Raw genomic sequence first — 16,491 nt, forward strand, 5'->3', positions numbered from 1 at the left:
ATATTGAATGCTCTAGTCACAGTGTGAAGGATGTTTTGAAGTGATGTGATGCTGGAGGGATGGAAGCCATCTGGATGGCTACAGTGGTCTGTACTAGTGTGAAGTAGGCTTGAGCTATGGCCATGGGGATGAAAGAAGGGATGCATGTGAGAGGCTATAGAGTTAGAATCTACAAAATGAGTTATTATTTGGCTATAGGATATGAGAATGGTGAAAAGAAGATGTCCCAGATGGAGCAGATCTTGGAAGTAGAAGACAGTTTTAATCATGTAGAATTGGAGATTGTCAAGTGGAGATGTCCTCGTAGGGACTCCAGTGAGGAGTTCTAGCCAGGAAATACAGGTTTGCGAACCATCAGAGTTCTGGTTACGTGGTTGAAAACACGGAAGTAAAAAAAAAAGAGAAAACACAGAAGTGCATGAAGGCACCTGTGAAGACATGAAGGGTAGAGAAGACAACCAAAGACACAACTGGTGAGGCATTAATGTTTGGAGGGCGGGCAGAGGCACACAGGAGAGGAGCAACCAGAGAGGTAGGAGGAAAATGAGGAGAGGATGATATTGAGAAGACACATCTCAGAAAGAAAGAGTTTGATCCTGCAGAAGCAAGCAGGAATGGGAAGAATAAAGGAATCCACTAAATTTGGCAGTAGAGCTCACTGACAACAAAACAATGAGATATAATTTTTTTTTTGCAATTCAGTTTGGCAACCAAATATTTAAAAGATTCAAAATAATAATAATGCCCAGTGCTGGTGATGATGTGATGGAAAGGGCACTCTTGAAAACTGTCTGTAGAAGTGTAATTTGGTATAGCCCTTGTATTAAATTTTTAAGTGTATATTTTTCATTCCTTCAATTAAACTTTTATATATTACCTGAAGGAAATACAAAGATCAGTCTGCATAGATAACCAGGCAGGAGTTCTAATAGTAGATAAACCCGGGAACAAACTGCATGATCATTGGCAAAATGGGTAAAACAATCCTGACAGTGCAACTATTCAAAAGAACGAGGGAGATTTACATGTTTGCATTTAGAAAAATGTCTTCAGGGATCCCTGGGTGGCTCGGTGGTTTAGCGCCTGCCTTTGGCCCAGGGCACGATCCTGGAATCCCAGGATCAGGTCTTGCGTCGGGCTCCTTGCATGGAGCCTGCTTCTCCCTCCTCCTGTGTCTCAGCCTCTCTCTCTCTCTCATTCTATGTCTATCATTAAAAAAAAAAAAAATTGTGACTATTCCAGATTAAAAAAAAGAAAGAAAGAAAAGAAAAATGTCCTCAGTAAATCCCAATGAAAGGAAACAAGCAAGTTACAAAGAATATGAACTATAATATTCTATTTCTACTTATGCTTTTTTAAATATAGTTGACATGATGTTACATTAGTTTCAGTTGTATACAACTTAGTGATTTGACAAGTTTTATGTTTTTTTATTTTTGTTTATTTATTATTTTTGAAAGATTTTATTTCTTTTTAAGTAATCATTACACCCAATGTGGAGCTCCAATTCACAACCCTGACATCAAGAGTCACATGCTCTGGGGTGCCTGGGTGGCTCAGTCTGTTAAGTATCTAACTCTTGATTTCAGCTCCAGTCATGATCTCAGTGTCGGGAGACTGAGCCCTGTGTCGGGCTCCATGCTCCATGCAGAGTCGATTCAGATTCTCTCCCTCTCTTTCTGCCCCCCACCTCCACTCTCTCTCTCTCTCTTTAAAAAAAAAAAAAAAAATATATATATATATATATATATATATATTTTTATTCATTTGAGAGAGAGAGCGCATGAGCAGAGCAGGGAGGTGAGAGGCAGAGAGAGAAGCAGAGACTCCCTGCTGAGCAGGGAGCCTAATGTGGGTCTCAGTTTCAGGACCCGGAGATCATGACCTGAGCTGAAGAAAACACTTAACCATCTTAGGCACCCAGATGTCCCCTCTCTCTGTCTCTTAAGGGGAAAAAAAAAAAGAGTCCCATACTCTCCCAACTGAGCCAACCAGGTGCCCTTTTGCTTCTTATTTTTTTAATCCAAAGGAACATAGAGTAAAGAATTCACAGAATTTTTTCTGGGGAATAAAATGGGAGGAATTTTCATTCTCTGGATATTGTTAGAATTTTTATCAAACAGTAATAGAAGATTTATTATCCAACTACAATAGATATTTTCATGAAAGGGGGAAGTAGGTCACTGTTAATATTTGCCAGAGAACCTACCAGAAGCTTGACTGCAGTGAGTTTCAGAATAAGGAGAAGCTGAAGTGGTTAAGACATTATTTTCCAGGGAGCTGGTCCATACACAGGAAGGAGAAGTGGCTAATGGAGTGGGCCCTGTTAGAAAGAGGAAGTTCTTTTTAAGAATGGACAGACTCAGGGATCCCTGGGTGGCTCAGCAGTTTAGTGCCTGCTTTGGGCCCAGGGCGTGATCCTGGAGTCCCAGGACCGAGTCCTACATCGGCTCCCTGCATGGAGCCTGCTTCTCCCTTTGCCTGTGTCTCTGCCTCTCTCTCTCTCTCTCTCTCTCTCTCTGTCTCTGTCTCTATCTGTGTGTGTCTCTAATGAATAAATAAACAAAATCTTAAAAAAAAAAAAAAGAATGGACAGACTCAAACATGTGCAGAGACAGTGGGGCAGAGGAAAATAGAGTGAGGTAGGGGATGTGTGGGGGAGGGAGCTATATGTGGGCAGGGTCTCAGAAGACCAGGTAAAGGAATTAACCTTGATCCAGAGAAGGGACACCTTTTTCTTGATAAAGGGGATCAGCCTTTTCCCAAAGATTTAAATTCTGTTTCATAGGAAAATGAGATGATGCTTTTTTTTAAATTAAAAACCATATGGGGGCATCCCGAGTGGCTCAGCGGTTTAGCGCCGCCTTCAGCCCAGGGTGTGATCCTGGACTCCAGGATCAAGTCCCACTTGGGCTCCCTGCATGGAGCCTGCTTCTCCCTCTGCCTGTGTCTCTGCCTGTCTCTCTCTCTCTCTCTGTGTGTGTCTCATGAATAAATAAATAAAATCTTAAAAAAAAAAAAAACTATAGGGGTGCCTGGGTGGCTCAGTCAGTTAAGTATCTGCCTTCAGCTCAGGTCATGATCTCAGGGTCCTGGGATCGAGCGCCTGCATCGGGCTCCCTGCTCAGCAGGGAGTCTGCTTCTCCCTCTGCCCCTCCCCACACAGCTCAAGCTCTCACTCTCTCAAATAAATAAATAAAATCTTTTAAAAAAACCTAAATAAATAAAATCTTTAAAAGACTATAGTACACATTTGGGGAATATAAAAAATAGTGAAAGGGAATAAAGGGGAAAGGAGAAAAAATGAGTAGGAAATATCAGAAAGGGAGACAGAACATGAGAGACTCCTAACTCTGGGAAACGAACAAGGGGTGGTAGAAAGGGAGGTGGGTGGGGGGTGGGGGTGACTGGGTGACGGGCACTGAGGGGGCACTTGATGGGATGAGCACTGGGTGTTATTCTATATGTTGGCAAATTGAACACCAATAAAAAATAAATTTATATATTTTAAAAAAGACTATAGTACAGACTGAGTGAAAAAGGTCATTTGCGGGGTCGAATTGGTTCTAGGGGAATTTAAAATGGGACAATGACTCCCTCCTTTGAGGGGTGGGGAAGTCAGAAAAGAAGTCTGGCCAGAGCTGCTCCTGGCTCTGAGTTATGACTGAAACCTCCCTCCCACGCCCCCCGCTCTGCTCACACAGGAAATTTTTCCCCACTCCTTTTTTTTCAATATTTTATTTTTATTTATTTATTCATGAGAGACACAGAGAGAGAGAGAGAGAGAGGCAGAGACACAGGCAGAGGGAGGAGCAGGCTCCATGCAGGGAGCCAGATGTGGGACTCGATTCTGGGACCCCAGGATCACGCCCTGGGCAGAAGGGAGGTGCCCAACCGCTGAGCCACCCAGGCAAGGAAATCGTATGACTGGCCCTGGCCAGAGACATCCTAACATTTTTGGGTACAGTCAGACTATTACCCCTCTAAAAGCCCGGAGGGCCCAAAGACCCGGGGTATAGAGTGAATATATCTCCTGTTTAATAACACACCCGCTCTCCTTCCCTCCAAAGGTTTGGAAGCACAATTGAAAGCTGGAGGTCCGAGATGGTTGCCGTGAGCCATGAAAACCTACAAAGCGCCTGGCGGTAGGTGACCATCAGAGACTGCACCTGCTGGGTCTGGGGGCAGCCTCTGTGGTGCCATTTGCTCTGTTGCCCTCTCCAGCGGAATCCCTGCCCTCCTGCTCTGGAGCCTCGTGGCTGGTCTCCCTCAGCTGAGCCTCCTTCCCTCCCAGGTGGGCCCTGACTCTGCAGTGTCGGGGCAGCAGGAATATCCTCAGCGCCCTGCGGAAGGCTGTGGAAGTGGACTTCAAGGACAAAGACAAACACCAGTCACAGGGCATCTACCTCTTCACAGGGGGCATCCCTGACCAGGACATGGTGAGTAGGCCTTGTCCTGGGCATCCTTTATGAGCCTGCATCTTCCTCTCGGTGGGTGCCTAACAACTGGTTTCTCCAGTATGACTTCCCAAACTTGACTATAATGGGCAGAAGAATTACCTGGGGCGTTGCTAAAATGCAGATCATGTTACTGAAGGTCTGGCCTGGGACCTGAGAGCCTGCCTTCCTAGCAAGCTCCCAGGAGATGTCCATGCTTCTGGTCCCCTGACCACACTCGGCATGAGTGGGCTCTCGGGTCCATTCCCAGGCCATACCCTATTAAGACAGAGAAACTGAGCCCAAGCTCAGTTATCTTTCTATCCTCACACCAAGTAGTAGACCAGGTGCCCAGCAGGCTCTGAAGAAAGAGAGTTTGGTTCAGCTGACCTGAGAGCAGCCACTCCAGGAGCTGTCAGCTGTGAGGCCCTCCTGCCCTCTCTTCCCCACAGCCCATGCTCAGCGCCTACATGACTGAGGCCTGTGGGGGCTGCGACCTCCACTTGAACGTGTGTCTCTTCTACGTGGGCGAGCCCCAGATGGACATCATGCCCCCTGCCTGCTATGCCAGCCGCACAGACACAGCCGCCGCCTACCGGGAGGTCACCCAGGCTACTGCTGGGCGCTTCCACTGGTTTGGTGACACAGGTGTGTGAGGGTTGGCAGACCCCTTCACTTCCTTCCTTCTAGAAAGTTGTCTCAGTACCAACATAGTTCCCTGTGCCATAGATGTGTTCCAGAAAAGGAGCATGTGAAAAATCCCATTTGGAAATACAGAATTCCTATTCTGGAGATGGATGGTGGTGAGGGCTCCACAATGCTGTGAATGTACTTAATGCCACTGAACTGGATACTTCAAACATGGTTCAAGTGGTGGGTGTCTGGGTGGCTCAGTCAGTTAAGCATCCGACTCTTGGTTTCAGCTCAGGTCCTGATCTCAGGGTTGTGAGATAGAGCCCCACATTGGCTCCATGCTCAGCACAAAGCCTGCTTGAGATTCTCTCTCCCTCTTCCTCTGCCCCTCCTGCTCTCTCTCTCTCAAATAAATAAATCTTAGAAAAAAAAGAAAACATGTTTCAAATGGTACACACTTTATATAAAGTATATTTTACTGCGATTTTTTAAGTAAAAAAGAAAAAAGTAAACCTACTAAAAATATTTATTTAAGTGAGCACTATGCCCAATGTAGGGATTCAGCTCACAACCCCGAGATCAAGGGTGGCCCACTCTATGGACTGAGCCAGGCAGGTGCCCTGACTTAAAAATATTTCAGAATGTCGCAGCTGGAAGGGGGCTGAAGGGTCTCTTCAGGAATTTAGCGTTTCCCAAAAGGTGATACGTTCACAATAAGAAGGTGGTGGGGATCCCTGGGTGGCTCAGCAGTTTAGCGCCTGCCTTTGGCCCAGGGCGTGATCCTGGAGTCCTGGGATCGAGTCCCACGTCGGGCTCCCGGCATGGAGCCTGCTTCTCCCTCCTCCTGTATCTCTGCCTCTCTCTCTCTTTCTCTCTATCATGAATAAATAAATAAATCTTTTTTAAAAAAAATAAGAAGGTGGCAAGACGGGTGAAGGTGGAATGCAGAGCAATAGTTTCTCTTGTTGTGATAGTTAGGGATCAGAACATGCCACCCCAAAGTTTGCCACATATCCGCTGTGGCATATGGATTATTTTGAGCTGAAGATAACTAAGAAACAGTGAAGGAGTTCTCTGCCCCTTCCCACCCCCACTTGCCTAAAAGCAGGAATACGTTTCCATCTCAGGTGTCTCCCTCTCCTGTGCCAGGAAGAGGAGAGAAGCACTGGATACAACAAATCTTACAAAAATGACACTTCTCTTCCCTCAGTTACCTCCCCATATTTGCCTTCCCACAGTCTGCAGCTCCTACAAGCCTAATCCCCTTCCCTTTGTCTTGTCCTTGTCACTTCCTTACAGATGAACTGTCCTTGGTTAAGACACCAGCATAGGCCTCTGAGTTCCAATCATGCGCTCTGAGTTGCTGCCTTCCTCCTTTCTGTGTACATGCTGTACATGTTAAAAATACTTTTCCTTGTTGTTGTTAATCTGTCGTTGTCAGTTTAAATCCTTTCTTTTTTTAAAAGATTTTTTAATTTATTTATTCATGAGAGACACACAGAGAGGCAGAGACATAGGCAGAGGGAGACGCAGGCTCCATGCAGGGAGCCTGATGTGGGACTTGATCCCAGGACCCCGGGATCACGCCCTGAGCCAAAGGCAGAGGCTCAACTACTGAGCCATCCAGGTGCCCCTGTCAGTTTAATTCTTTAATCCTCCCAGCTGGAGAAATCTAAGAGAATAGAGAAAAAAAAATTGTTTTTTTTCCTCCCCTAAGTAGTTATTTGCTTATTTTAACATTTCATTAAAAAGTGCTAACTTTGGAGCATGTGGGTGGCTCAACTGATTAAGCAACCAATTCTTCACCTCGGGTCATGATCTTGGAGTCATGAAATTGAGTCCCAGGTCAGGCTCCTAGCATGGAGCCTGCCTAAGATTCTCCCCCTCCTTCTGCCCCTCCCCCTCTCTAAAATAAGAAATACATAAATCTTTAAAAAAAGAAAGTGCTAACTTTCTGGGGAGCCCAGCTAGCTCCACTGACTGATCTTAGAATCATGAGTCCAAGCCCCAGATTGGCCCTAGAGCTGACTTAAATATAAATAAAAGTTTTTTTTCTTAAAAAAAGGAAAATTGCTTTTAAAAATTAATTTATTTTAAAAATTAATTTATTTTTAAAAATGTTTTATTTATTTATTTGTTTGTTTGTTTGTTTGTTTGTTTATAGTAAGCTCTATGCCCAACATGGAGCCCAATGTAGGACTTGAATTCATGACCTTGACATCAAAACCTGAGCTGAGGTCAAGAGTCAGATGCTGGGCAGCCCTGGTGGCCCAGTGGTTTAGCGCCACCTTCAACCCAAGGTGTGATCCTGGAGACCCTGGATCGAGTCCCATGTCAGGCTCCCTTCATGGAGCCTACTTCTCCCTCTGTCTGTGTCTGCCTCTCTCTGTGTGTGTCTGTCATAAGTAAATAAATAAAACCTTTTTTTTTTTTTAAAAAAGAGTCCAATGCTTAGCTAACTGAGCAACCCAGGCACCCTTAAGTTTTATTTTTTAAAATATGCTTTTAAGTATGTTAGATGGGCATTATAGTGATCATTTCATAATACACACAAATATCCAATCTTTATGTTGTATACATGAAACTAACATATGTCAATAATATGTATATATGCTTCTAAGTAAATAAAAGTAAATTGATAAAATATTTATATATATATATATATTTTAAGATTTTATTTATTTATTCATGGGAGACACAGAAAGAGAGGCGGAGACATAGGCAGAGGGAGGACGCCTGATGCAGGACTCCATCCCAGGATCCTGGGATCATGATCTGAACCAAAGGCAGATGCTCAACCACTAAGCCACCCAGGTGCCCCTGATAAAATGTATATTAAGGGGACAATGGTTTGGGTGGTATGAAGATAAGGGGAAATCATGACAGGGATACAGGAGTGATTGAGGCTCAGGACACACTAGTACATTCCACCCTCTCCAATATACAAATGAAGAAATGATTCTCAGGGTTGAGAGTCATGTAACCTATGGTTACATAGTTAGTGGCATAGCTGGGGCTGGAACTCTGGGGCCGTTTCCCACATCCTGTGAAAAGTACTGGACATATACATTTGTTATTATTAGTGATTATTACTAATAATAGCACATGCTTCTGTAACAGTTATTATATTGCCAGACATGGTTCCAAGTATTTTACATATATTATTATTCATTCCTCACAATAACCCTATGAAGTGGGTTACTATTATCCCCATTCTACAGATAGGAAAGCTGGGACATAGAGCCCAAAAGCCCAGAAGTAATAAGTGGTAGAACCAGAGAGCAACTTCATAGGCTGTCTTCTTAGTCATTACACTCCAATCCCTCTCAAATAAGTCACCAATATTCATTACAGACACATTACATTACACCCATCCCAAGGTGGGTCTTTTTATTCACCAGAATATCAGGACCATTGCTCCTACCTAACCTACCCTTCCTCTGGGTGAGAGCAGTTGGTTGAGTGCAGGGTGCTGGGTCCCAGGGCCAGCCCTCCTGCTGAGAGCCTCACCATACCTGCCCATCTCCTTCACCACTGGATGGCATAGGGGTGGGGGCTAGTTAGCTCAGCCCACTGGGATCCCTCCCTGCCCCTCAGGCTCAGGGCACCTTCACATAGCCCTGGTGTGTACAAATATGGACACTTGCCAGGATCTACACCCCTTCTCCATGCTCACAATGTGCTTTGTGTCTAGGTATTTACGAAAGCGATGACATTAACGCCATCATGTCTGAAATGGAAAAAGCGCTCAACTACTCGCAGAAGGTATGGCTTAGGTGTGGGGCGAATGACCACACTTTTGTTGTAGTCACTTGGGGCTGATATGTGAAGTACCACAAACCAGGTGGCTTAAAGCATCAGACATTTATCCTCTTAGTTTGAGAGACTGGAATTCTGAGCTCAAGGTCCCAGAGAGGCCATGCTCCTTCTAAGGGCTCTGGGTAGAGTCCCTCCTTACCCCTTCCTAGCTTCTGGTGCTGGTTGGTGTTTTTAAAAATTGCACTGGATGCTTGTCGTTAAAAATGGCAAGGAAGGGGCAGCCCAGGTGGCTCAGCAGTTTAGTGCCACCTTCAGCCCAGGGTGTGATCCTGGAGACCCGGGTTCGAGTCCCACATCGGGCTCCCTACATGGAGCCTGCTTATCCCTCTGCCTGTGTGTCTGCCTCTCTCTCTCTCTCTCTCTCTCATGAATAAATAAATAAAATATTTTTTAAAAATGGCAAGGAAGATTTTATCCAAAACTACTACAGTAGAGCACAGAGATTGAACTCAGCTCTGAATCTACAGCCAAGGTAGCAGCCAAGATATATAGCCAATACAGCAAAAGGGTCAGTGGATAGAAATTTGCTGAGAGGAACTTGATTAAATATTAAGGGTAGGGAGATTCTTACAAAACAGGCTTAAACAGGATTCTTCACTAAAACTGGGTTTAATAGGCCAAAGTCAAAACTGAGTCAAGAAGAGTACTCAGAGGAGCCCAACAAAAGTTTAGTCCCCTGGGTGGCGCAGCGGTTTGGCGCCTGCCTTTGGCCCAGGGTGTGATCCTGGAGACCCGGGATCGAGTCCCACATAGGGCTCCCTGCATGGAGCCTGCTTCTCCCTCTGCCTTGTCTCTGCCTCTCTCTCTCTCTCTCTCTCTCACTGTGTGCCTATCATAAATAAATAAAATTTTAAAAAAAATTTAAAAGTCCCACTTCTAACTCCCTGCATGGAGCCTGCTTTTCCCTCTGCCTATGTCTCTCTCTCTCTCTCTCTCTCTCTCTCTCGGTGTCTCTCATGAATAAATAAATAAAAGCTCAAAAAAAAAAAAAAGTTTAGTCAAGGACAGAGTCCTTGTCACCAGCAATCCTTGGCATTCCTTGGCTGTGGCAACATAGCTCCCAGCTCTGCCTCCATCTTCTCATGGCTCCCCTCCTGCTGTGTGTGCATCTCTTCCCCTGCAGGGATGCCAGTCCTATTGTATCGAGGGCACACCCTTCTCCAGTATGTCCTCATTAACTTACACCTTAATTATATCTACAAAGACTCTATTTCCAAGGAATATCACATTCACATATACCACATATATGGGGGAAGTGGGGGGTTGGACTTCCACATATCTTTTTGGGGGACACGACTCACCCCATATCAGCTTCCCTCTCTGTGTCCTGCTCCACAGATACCCAAGGCTTTGGATGAAGCATGGGAGTTTCCTATAAGCAATAAGAACAGGGATAAGGGAATGGACATGAAAACATTTAAGGAAGAATTGACCAAATTTATGGTGATTGAATGTATAGGGTAAGGAAGAAGAATCCCAGGGTAACTTCCGAGTTCCTTGCTGGGGAACCTGGTAGACAGCGGTGCCATTTACCAAGAGAGAGAAAACAGGAGAGAATCCTATAGGGAATGTGGGAGGGCAGGCCTAGGACAAAGGTGAGTTTGTGGGGCTCATGAGCTGACAAATGGGGGTACTTCAAACAAGGAAGAATGATAAGGGCTGGAGGTAGATGTGGAGCAGTTCAAGCCATCAGGGTAGACAAACAGCATGAAGGGAGTCATGGTCAAGGTGGGGAGGGAGGAAGACCCCATGAAGGAGACTCAGCCTGACTCACATTTTCTTTGCAGCCATTGGCAGGGCAACATCTTCCTGACTACGTTGTGAGCTCCTGGGAGGGCAGGGCCACAGCTTTGTGTTCCTTCCTCCGTGTCCATTGGGTGGGCACGTCTGTGGCTTCCCTAACCATGCCTTAGCTGCTCTCCCTGCAGGGACACCTCTTTGGTGCTTTGTTTCTGCCTTCTCAATGCACATTAGGCTGTTCCCTCCTCTGACCAACATTTGCCAAGTGTTAGTGGCAATAATGGTTGGACCCACCCTTCCTAGGATGTTATTTACATTCAAATGGTGTCTTCATGCTTTGAGAATCACTGGAGAAGCTTTCAGGCAGTTGAGAAATGTGTTGGCAAAAGGAACCAAGTATTATATCACTATTCTGCTAGCATCCGCCCTGGGTACGTGGTGAGCTGACAGGCATATGTTAACGCTAGGTCCACATATGGAAAGCACTGGCTTTGGAACCAGACCCACCCAGGTTTGAACTGAAGGTCCTCCACATACAAGTGGCCTTGGTCACATCCCTTAAACTCATGGAGCTTTGGGTTCCTCCCCTGCAAAACGGGGATAAGATAGCACTTTCCCTAAAAGCATAGTTGGCTTGCCTTGTTGGAGAGAGATAAGAATGGGCAGGTACACGGCAATTACATGAGACCCCCCGGGCATTAAGCAGCTCAGTGCCTGAGGCATCCCAATAATGCATCGGCTTATTATTAATAAGATTGATCCACAGTGTTCTCAGTCCCAAGTGGCATTCTAAGGACAGGAAGAGGAGTCCAGAGGCCCCAGTGGCCCCTCCTGGTGTGCATGTGTGTTTGTGTGTGTGTGTGTGTGTGTGTGTGTGTGTGTGTGTTCCCTGCTTGGAGGCACGCCATGGCTGGGGTGCTGCTAACGCTCCCAATCCCAATTGCAGTGTGCCTTGCTGGTGTCCTCCCTGAAGAACCAATCTAGAAAGGAACTAGAGAGTGCAGTCCTCCTGAAAGCAAAGCCAAAGATATTCAAGCAAAGAAGTCAGCCCAAGAAACTCTGTTCTTCCAAACCCACAGCTTCCTCGGTGGCCAGAATGGTTTGACTCCCCTCCCTAATAACACACAGAGGACTTTGCTGCCACCTTGTCTCCTGGTCTTTCCTAGATCTTGAAATGCCAGAGCCAGCAGGGGTGGGGGCAGGGTACTCTGTGGTGAGTGTCCCAAGGGTACCTCCAGCCCTGGCCTCCCAGGGGAAGAACTCCTCTGGGGGACCTGCTTATTAGCTCTTATAAGCTCCTGCTTATTAGCATCCCTGGCCTCCTGTCTCAGCCAGGTACTAAGGACTCCTTGGAATTGGTCCCCACCGTGACATCTGATGGCTATAAGGCAGGAGGGCTTGTGCTGGAGGTTCTCTCGGGGGCAAAGGAGCTAGGGTATTAGGGTATGTAATGGGCTCCTGCTACTGCAGCTACTGCCGCCCAAGGCTTGGTGGGGGCCCACAGGACCCTGGGGGTGACCTGTGCCTTCTCGGGCCTTATCTCTGTCACAGCCTGTCAAATCTGCCCTGCATAAAATAGGCACCCCACTGCAGAAATCAGGGAGCCCTCAAAGGACCCCAGGCTCCAGTGCTTTTGAGCAGACAGGAAGCATCTGGAGCCCTTCAGCGTTTCACTGACTGACAGATCCTTGTAAACACAGTGCATTTGCAGAATGAGGGAATCCATCTGGACCCTGTGTAGCTTACTCCCATCCTGGGGGCTGCACTTCCAGAAGTTTCTATCCACACAGGCTCTGCCCTCATTCGAAGAACTCCACCAGGTTCCAGGAGCCAGCCCAGAGGCAAATTCTGGGATGAAACCCGAGAGTCTCAGAGGCTGCCTCTTGGGCCTCCAGTGCTTCCTGAGCTGATTCAGCATGAAGAGGCTTAGGCTATGCCCAGGCCTCCAAAGAGCCTCCCAGAACCAGGGCTGGAGGCTCCCTGGGGTAGCGGCAACCAGACCTTTTCCACAACAGCTCACCCAATGGTGTGAGCTGGTCCATGGCCCCAGGTAGTTTTGTTCAGGTGTTGTCACTTTCCCCTTGTGCCCAGTTCTCCCAGTAAGGAAGAACTCCTCCCGATACAGCACAGAACTTACCTATCACGCTGGAAGCCCAGAAATTCCAGTCCAGTAGGAAGCAGGGCAGGTAACTGAAGAAAGTTCTGGCAAATCCCACGGCTGTCCTAGCATGCCCTCTCTCTCTATTATGAAATGCACACACACATGCACATACACACATGCATACACTTTTTTTACCTAAAACCCACAGTCTCCTCTGAGTCTGCAGCAGGAGATGGGGCAAACATGTCCAAAGAATTTGTTCCCATTGACCCCTCCCTGTACAGATTCCTAATGGACAGATTGAGCCTGGGGTTTCATCCCAGAGTTTGGGAAGGCAAGGGAAGGTGATGATGCCCCTGGGCTGGCTCCTACAACCTCATGGAGTTCTTTGAATGAGGGCAGTGCCTGTGTGGACAAGACTTCCTGGAAATGCAGCCCCTGGGATGGGAGTGAGCTACGCACGGTCTGGGCCTGCCAAGGAGAACAGGTTACTGATGGGACAGACTGCCTGTTTTCTAGAGCCTTAAAGAGGACCCTGACAGAGAGAAGAGATCCCCCTTGCAAGTTCTGACATGGCGGCCACTCAGTGGCAAAGCAGGCGTCCCACCAGGTAAGGCATGGCTGCGCTCAGGCTCATGTGTAGAGGGTGGCGGGCATGGGTGGGATGTGAATTAATTATGATAGTAACCAAAATGATTGATGAGCATGAGTCTTGATCACATGCCAGCCCTTCTGCTAAGATTGTCCCATTTAAAGCTTACAACAATCAATCCTGTGTGACAGGTAATCTATTTGTTCCCCGTTTTACTAATAAAGAAATTTAGGCCCAGACGGGCTAATGACCAGTGCCAGCGGGTCGTGATAGAGCATCAAGTATTTTTATTAAAGTATTCAGTTTATAGAACCAAGACCATGTATCTTATTTCTAATGGCAAGGACATAGCAGAATGGTTCAGAGTTGTGGAGTGAGCGAGACCTGGGTGGGATCCTTGCTGACTCGGAGGCCCCCTTACCCCCTGTAAATGGGGGCACCGTGAGGATAAGATGAGACAGGGTATGGAAAGCTCTTATCACCTCTCCTGGTATACATCAGTACTTGGTAACAAGCAGCTCTAGCTGTGGCTGATCCAGGGGAGGCCAGAAGACTTGGGATAGTCCCAAAGGACCTCAAAGCCATCTTGGAGCTCTATTTCAAGGGTGCAACATAGCTGAAATTGACAAGTCTCTAAGGCAAGCTGGACAGTGTCACCACATGACACCCCCAAGGTCGCTCCAGCCAACAGGCCAATTGTCCCCTAGCTGCAGCCCAGCCAGTGAAAGGAGGGACCACACAACAGAGGAGGAAGACCAGGTGGAGGGAAGCAGAGACATCTCTCTCACTGTTTTATACAGAGACAAGGAATAATGTGGGTGAGTTGAAAACTACACAAATGTCTGAACAGCCCCCCTGCCCCTGGGGAACTGTAAGGTCAGCAGGCCCCATGGTAGGGAGACCCCCTCTGACTGTCCCAGGACATGGGCAGCCGTACCTCCAGAGCAGGCCTAACCTCAAACGACTCAGGTCTCCCAACCCAGGGAAACAGACGTGCAAATTCTTGACACCACTCATCCTCCATCCATCAGAGGCAGCGTTCTCCGCTGAGTCTGATTGGGAAATGAGGAAGGGAGTGGAGATGAGCACCCCACCATTGATGACTGTGAAATGGTACAAATCCCAGCAAGGATTCCCTGAGGTGCGGAGATGGGGAGGTTGAGCCTGCTTCCCCTGATCCACCTAAAAGCCTTCCTTCTGCCCTTCAGCACATTTTTTTAAAAGCTGATTTTTTTAAAGATTTTATTTATTTACTTGACACAGAGAGAGAGCACAAGCAGGGTGGGGGGAGAGGGAGAGGGAGAAGCAGGCTACCCACTGAGCAGATAGCCTGATGAAGGGCTCGATCCCAATACCCTAAGATTACGAACAGAAGGCAGGTGCTTAACTGACTGAGCCACCCACACAACCCTGGCTGATTTGATTCACAGAGAAGTTAACATGCAAAAGGAAACCCAAGGGGGAAGGGAGGGGTGGAGGAATGAGAGGTGTACAAAGTAACCTCACTCTGTTTCTCCTAGGTTCTGTATACAAGAAGTACCCTCAAGGAAGGGGCATACGAAGGGTTAATTCTTCTATACAGTTGCCAAGGAAGGATACAATTTGCTCAAGCCAAGAGGTATGAATTTCTTAGCACCAGCACATGCCCCCCCAAGCAATAATTCCTTCTACCAACCTTCCACTTTTAGGAAGATGGGCATCGTTGGAAGTGGGGACAAAATTTGCTTTGACGTGGATGGACCTGGAGGGTATTAGGCTGAGTGAAATAAGTCAATTGGAGAAGGACAAACATTATATGGTCTCATTCATTTGGGGAATATAAAAAATAGTGAAAGGGAAAAAAGGGAAAGGAGAAAAAATGGGTGGGAAATATCAGAGAGGGAGACAGAACATGAGAGACTCCTAACGCTGGGAAATGAACTAGGGGTGGTAGAAAGGGAGGTGGGCAGGGAGTGGGGGTGACTGGGTGAAGGGCACTGAGGGGGGCACCTGATGGGATGAGCACTGGGTGTTATTCTATATGTTGGCAAATTGAACACCAATAAAAGATAAATTTATTTTTTTAAAAAAAGGAAGCGGGGACAAAGCTGCTTATGATAACTGCTTAAGTGGCAAATGGGGAGGAGGTGTTAAGTAGACCTATGTTTGAAACCTGGGCCTGCCACTTCCTGGCTGGGCAAATCATCCAGCTAGTCACAGAATCTCGGGGTCCTCATTTGTAAAAATGAAGACAGATGTTCCTACCTAATAGGATTGATGCTAGTTGAAGTGTATTTTGTGTAAATCACTTAGTGGTGTCAATCTTTTGGTTGCAAGCGGCAGAAATTCCCCTTCTTGTTCATATCCTGAAAGTAGAACATCTTTCTTCCCACAACCATTCAGTAAAAGTCTGAGCTTGGGTCTGATTGGGCTGATCCCAGAGCCATGCTTGTAATTGCCGTGAACCTGCCCATTCTTATCTCTCTCACTGTGACAGGGAGGTTGAGATTCTCCAAATTGGCTTAGGCTGAACTTCAGACCAATCATAGCTTTCCACTCAAATTTTGTGGGAGAGAGTTGAAATGGAATTGGGGAACTAACAGTGTCCACCAGACTAGAAAGTAGCATATGCTCAATAAATTGTGTTCCCCTGTTGCCCATATTTCTTATGCATCTCTCCCCAGCACAGGGGAAAGAATCCACAGGCAACGGATGCTCAATGAGGACCGAGAAACCCCACATTTCCAATATGAGACAGATTTCAAACATAAGGTTCAATAGATGAGTCAGACCATCATTCAATTAAGCCTATGTTACCCAAGATAATAGTTCTTTCCTCTCTTCTCGAGTGGGTAGCGAATTATGGACTAAAAAAACTGAAGATGGAAATCTCCAGATACATAGGTCCCAGCTGCGCCCATCAAAAATCGGTCCAGGGGCTGGCGTCAGCCAAACACTGCGCCATCCTGCCCAGCATAGAAATTAACGTAAGTTGTGGGTTTCGTTGCTCTTCTCTTCCTGCCACCCCCTGTCTGTGATCAGCCACAAATGGCACAAGTGTGCTGGGGAGAACTCCATGTGCATGTCTGTGCCATGGCTTCTCTTCCTGCTTCCACCCAAATGTGGGATTGCTCTCAGCATATAAGGAAATACAGATCCCGTTGGAAGAAAAGTCAACCCGTGGAGGGCCC

The 16,491-nt window shown here is 46.7% G+C and overlaps 1 protein-coding gene across 11 annotated transcripts in view; it reads left to right on the forward strand.

Annotated features, from left to right (window-relative positions):
• VWA3A (von Willebrand factor A domain containing 3A) overlaps positions 1–16,491 on the forward strand; it is a 59,751-nt gene that overhangs the window by 32,869 nt on the left and 10,391 nt on the right. For all 11 annotated transcript variants that reach the window (XR_013385033.1, XR_013385035.1, XR_013385032.1 and 8 more), the window contains 9 exons: positions 4,071–4,145; positions 4,295–4,439; positions 4,889–5,084; positions 8,764–8,834; positions 11,575–11,727; positions 13,249–13,339; positions 14,029–14,139; positions 14,842–14,939; positions 16,150–16,287. Coding sequence is in view for 5 of the 11 variants with exons in the window: in XM_077906945.1 (XP_077763071.1) it covers positions 4,071–4,145; positions 4,295–4,439; positions 4,889–5,084; positions 8,764–8,834; positions 11,575–11,727; positions 13,249–13,339; positions 14,029–14,139; positions 14,842–14,939; positions 16,150–16,287 (1,078 nt within the window). In the remaining 6 variants the exon portion in view is untranslated. The remainder of the gene's footprint in view (positions 1–4,070; positions 4,146–4,294; positions 4,440–4,888; positions 5,085–8,763; positions 8,835–11,574; positions 11,728–13,248; positions 13,340–14,028; positions 14,140–14,841; positions 14,940–16,149; positions 16,288–16,491) is intronic.

The sequence above is a fragment of the Canis aureus genome, chromosome 8, assembly GCF_053574225.1.
Source record: "Canis aureus isolate CA01 chromosome 8, VMU_Caureus_v.1.0, whole genome shotgun sequence".
Taxonomy (NCBI): domain Eukaryota; kingdom Metazoa; phylum Chordata; class Mammalia; order Carnivora; family Canidae; genus Canis; species Canis aureus.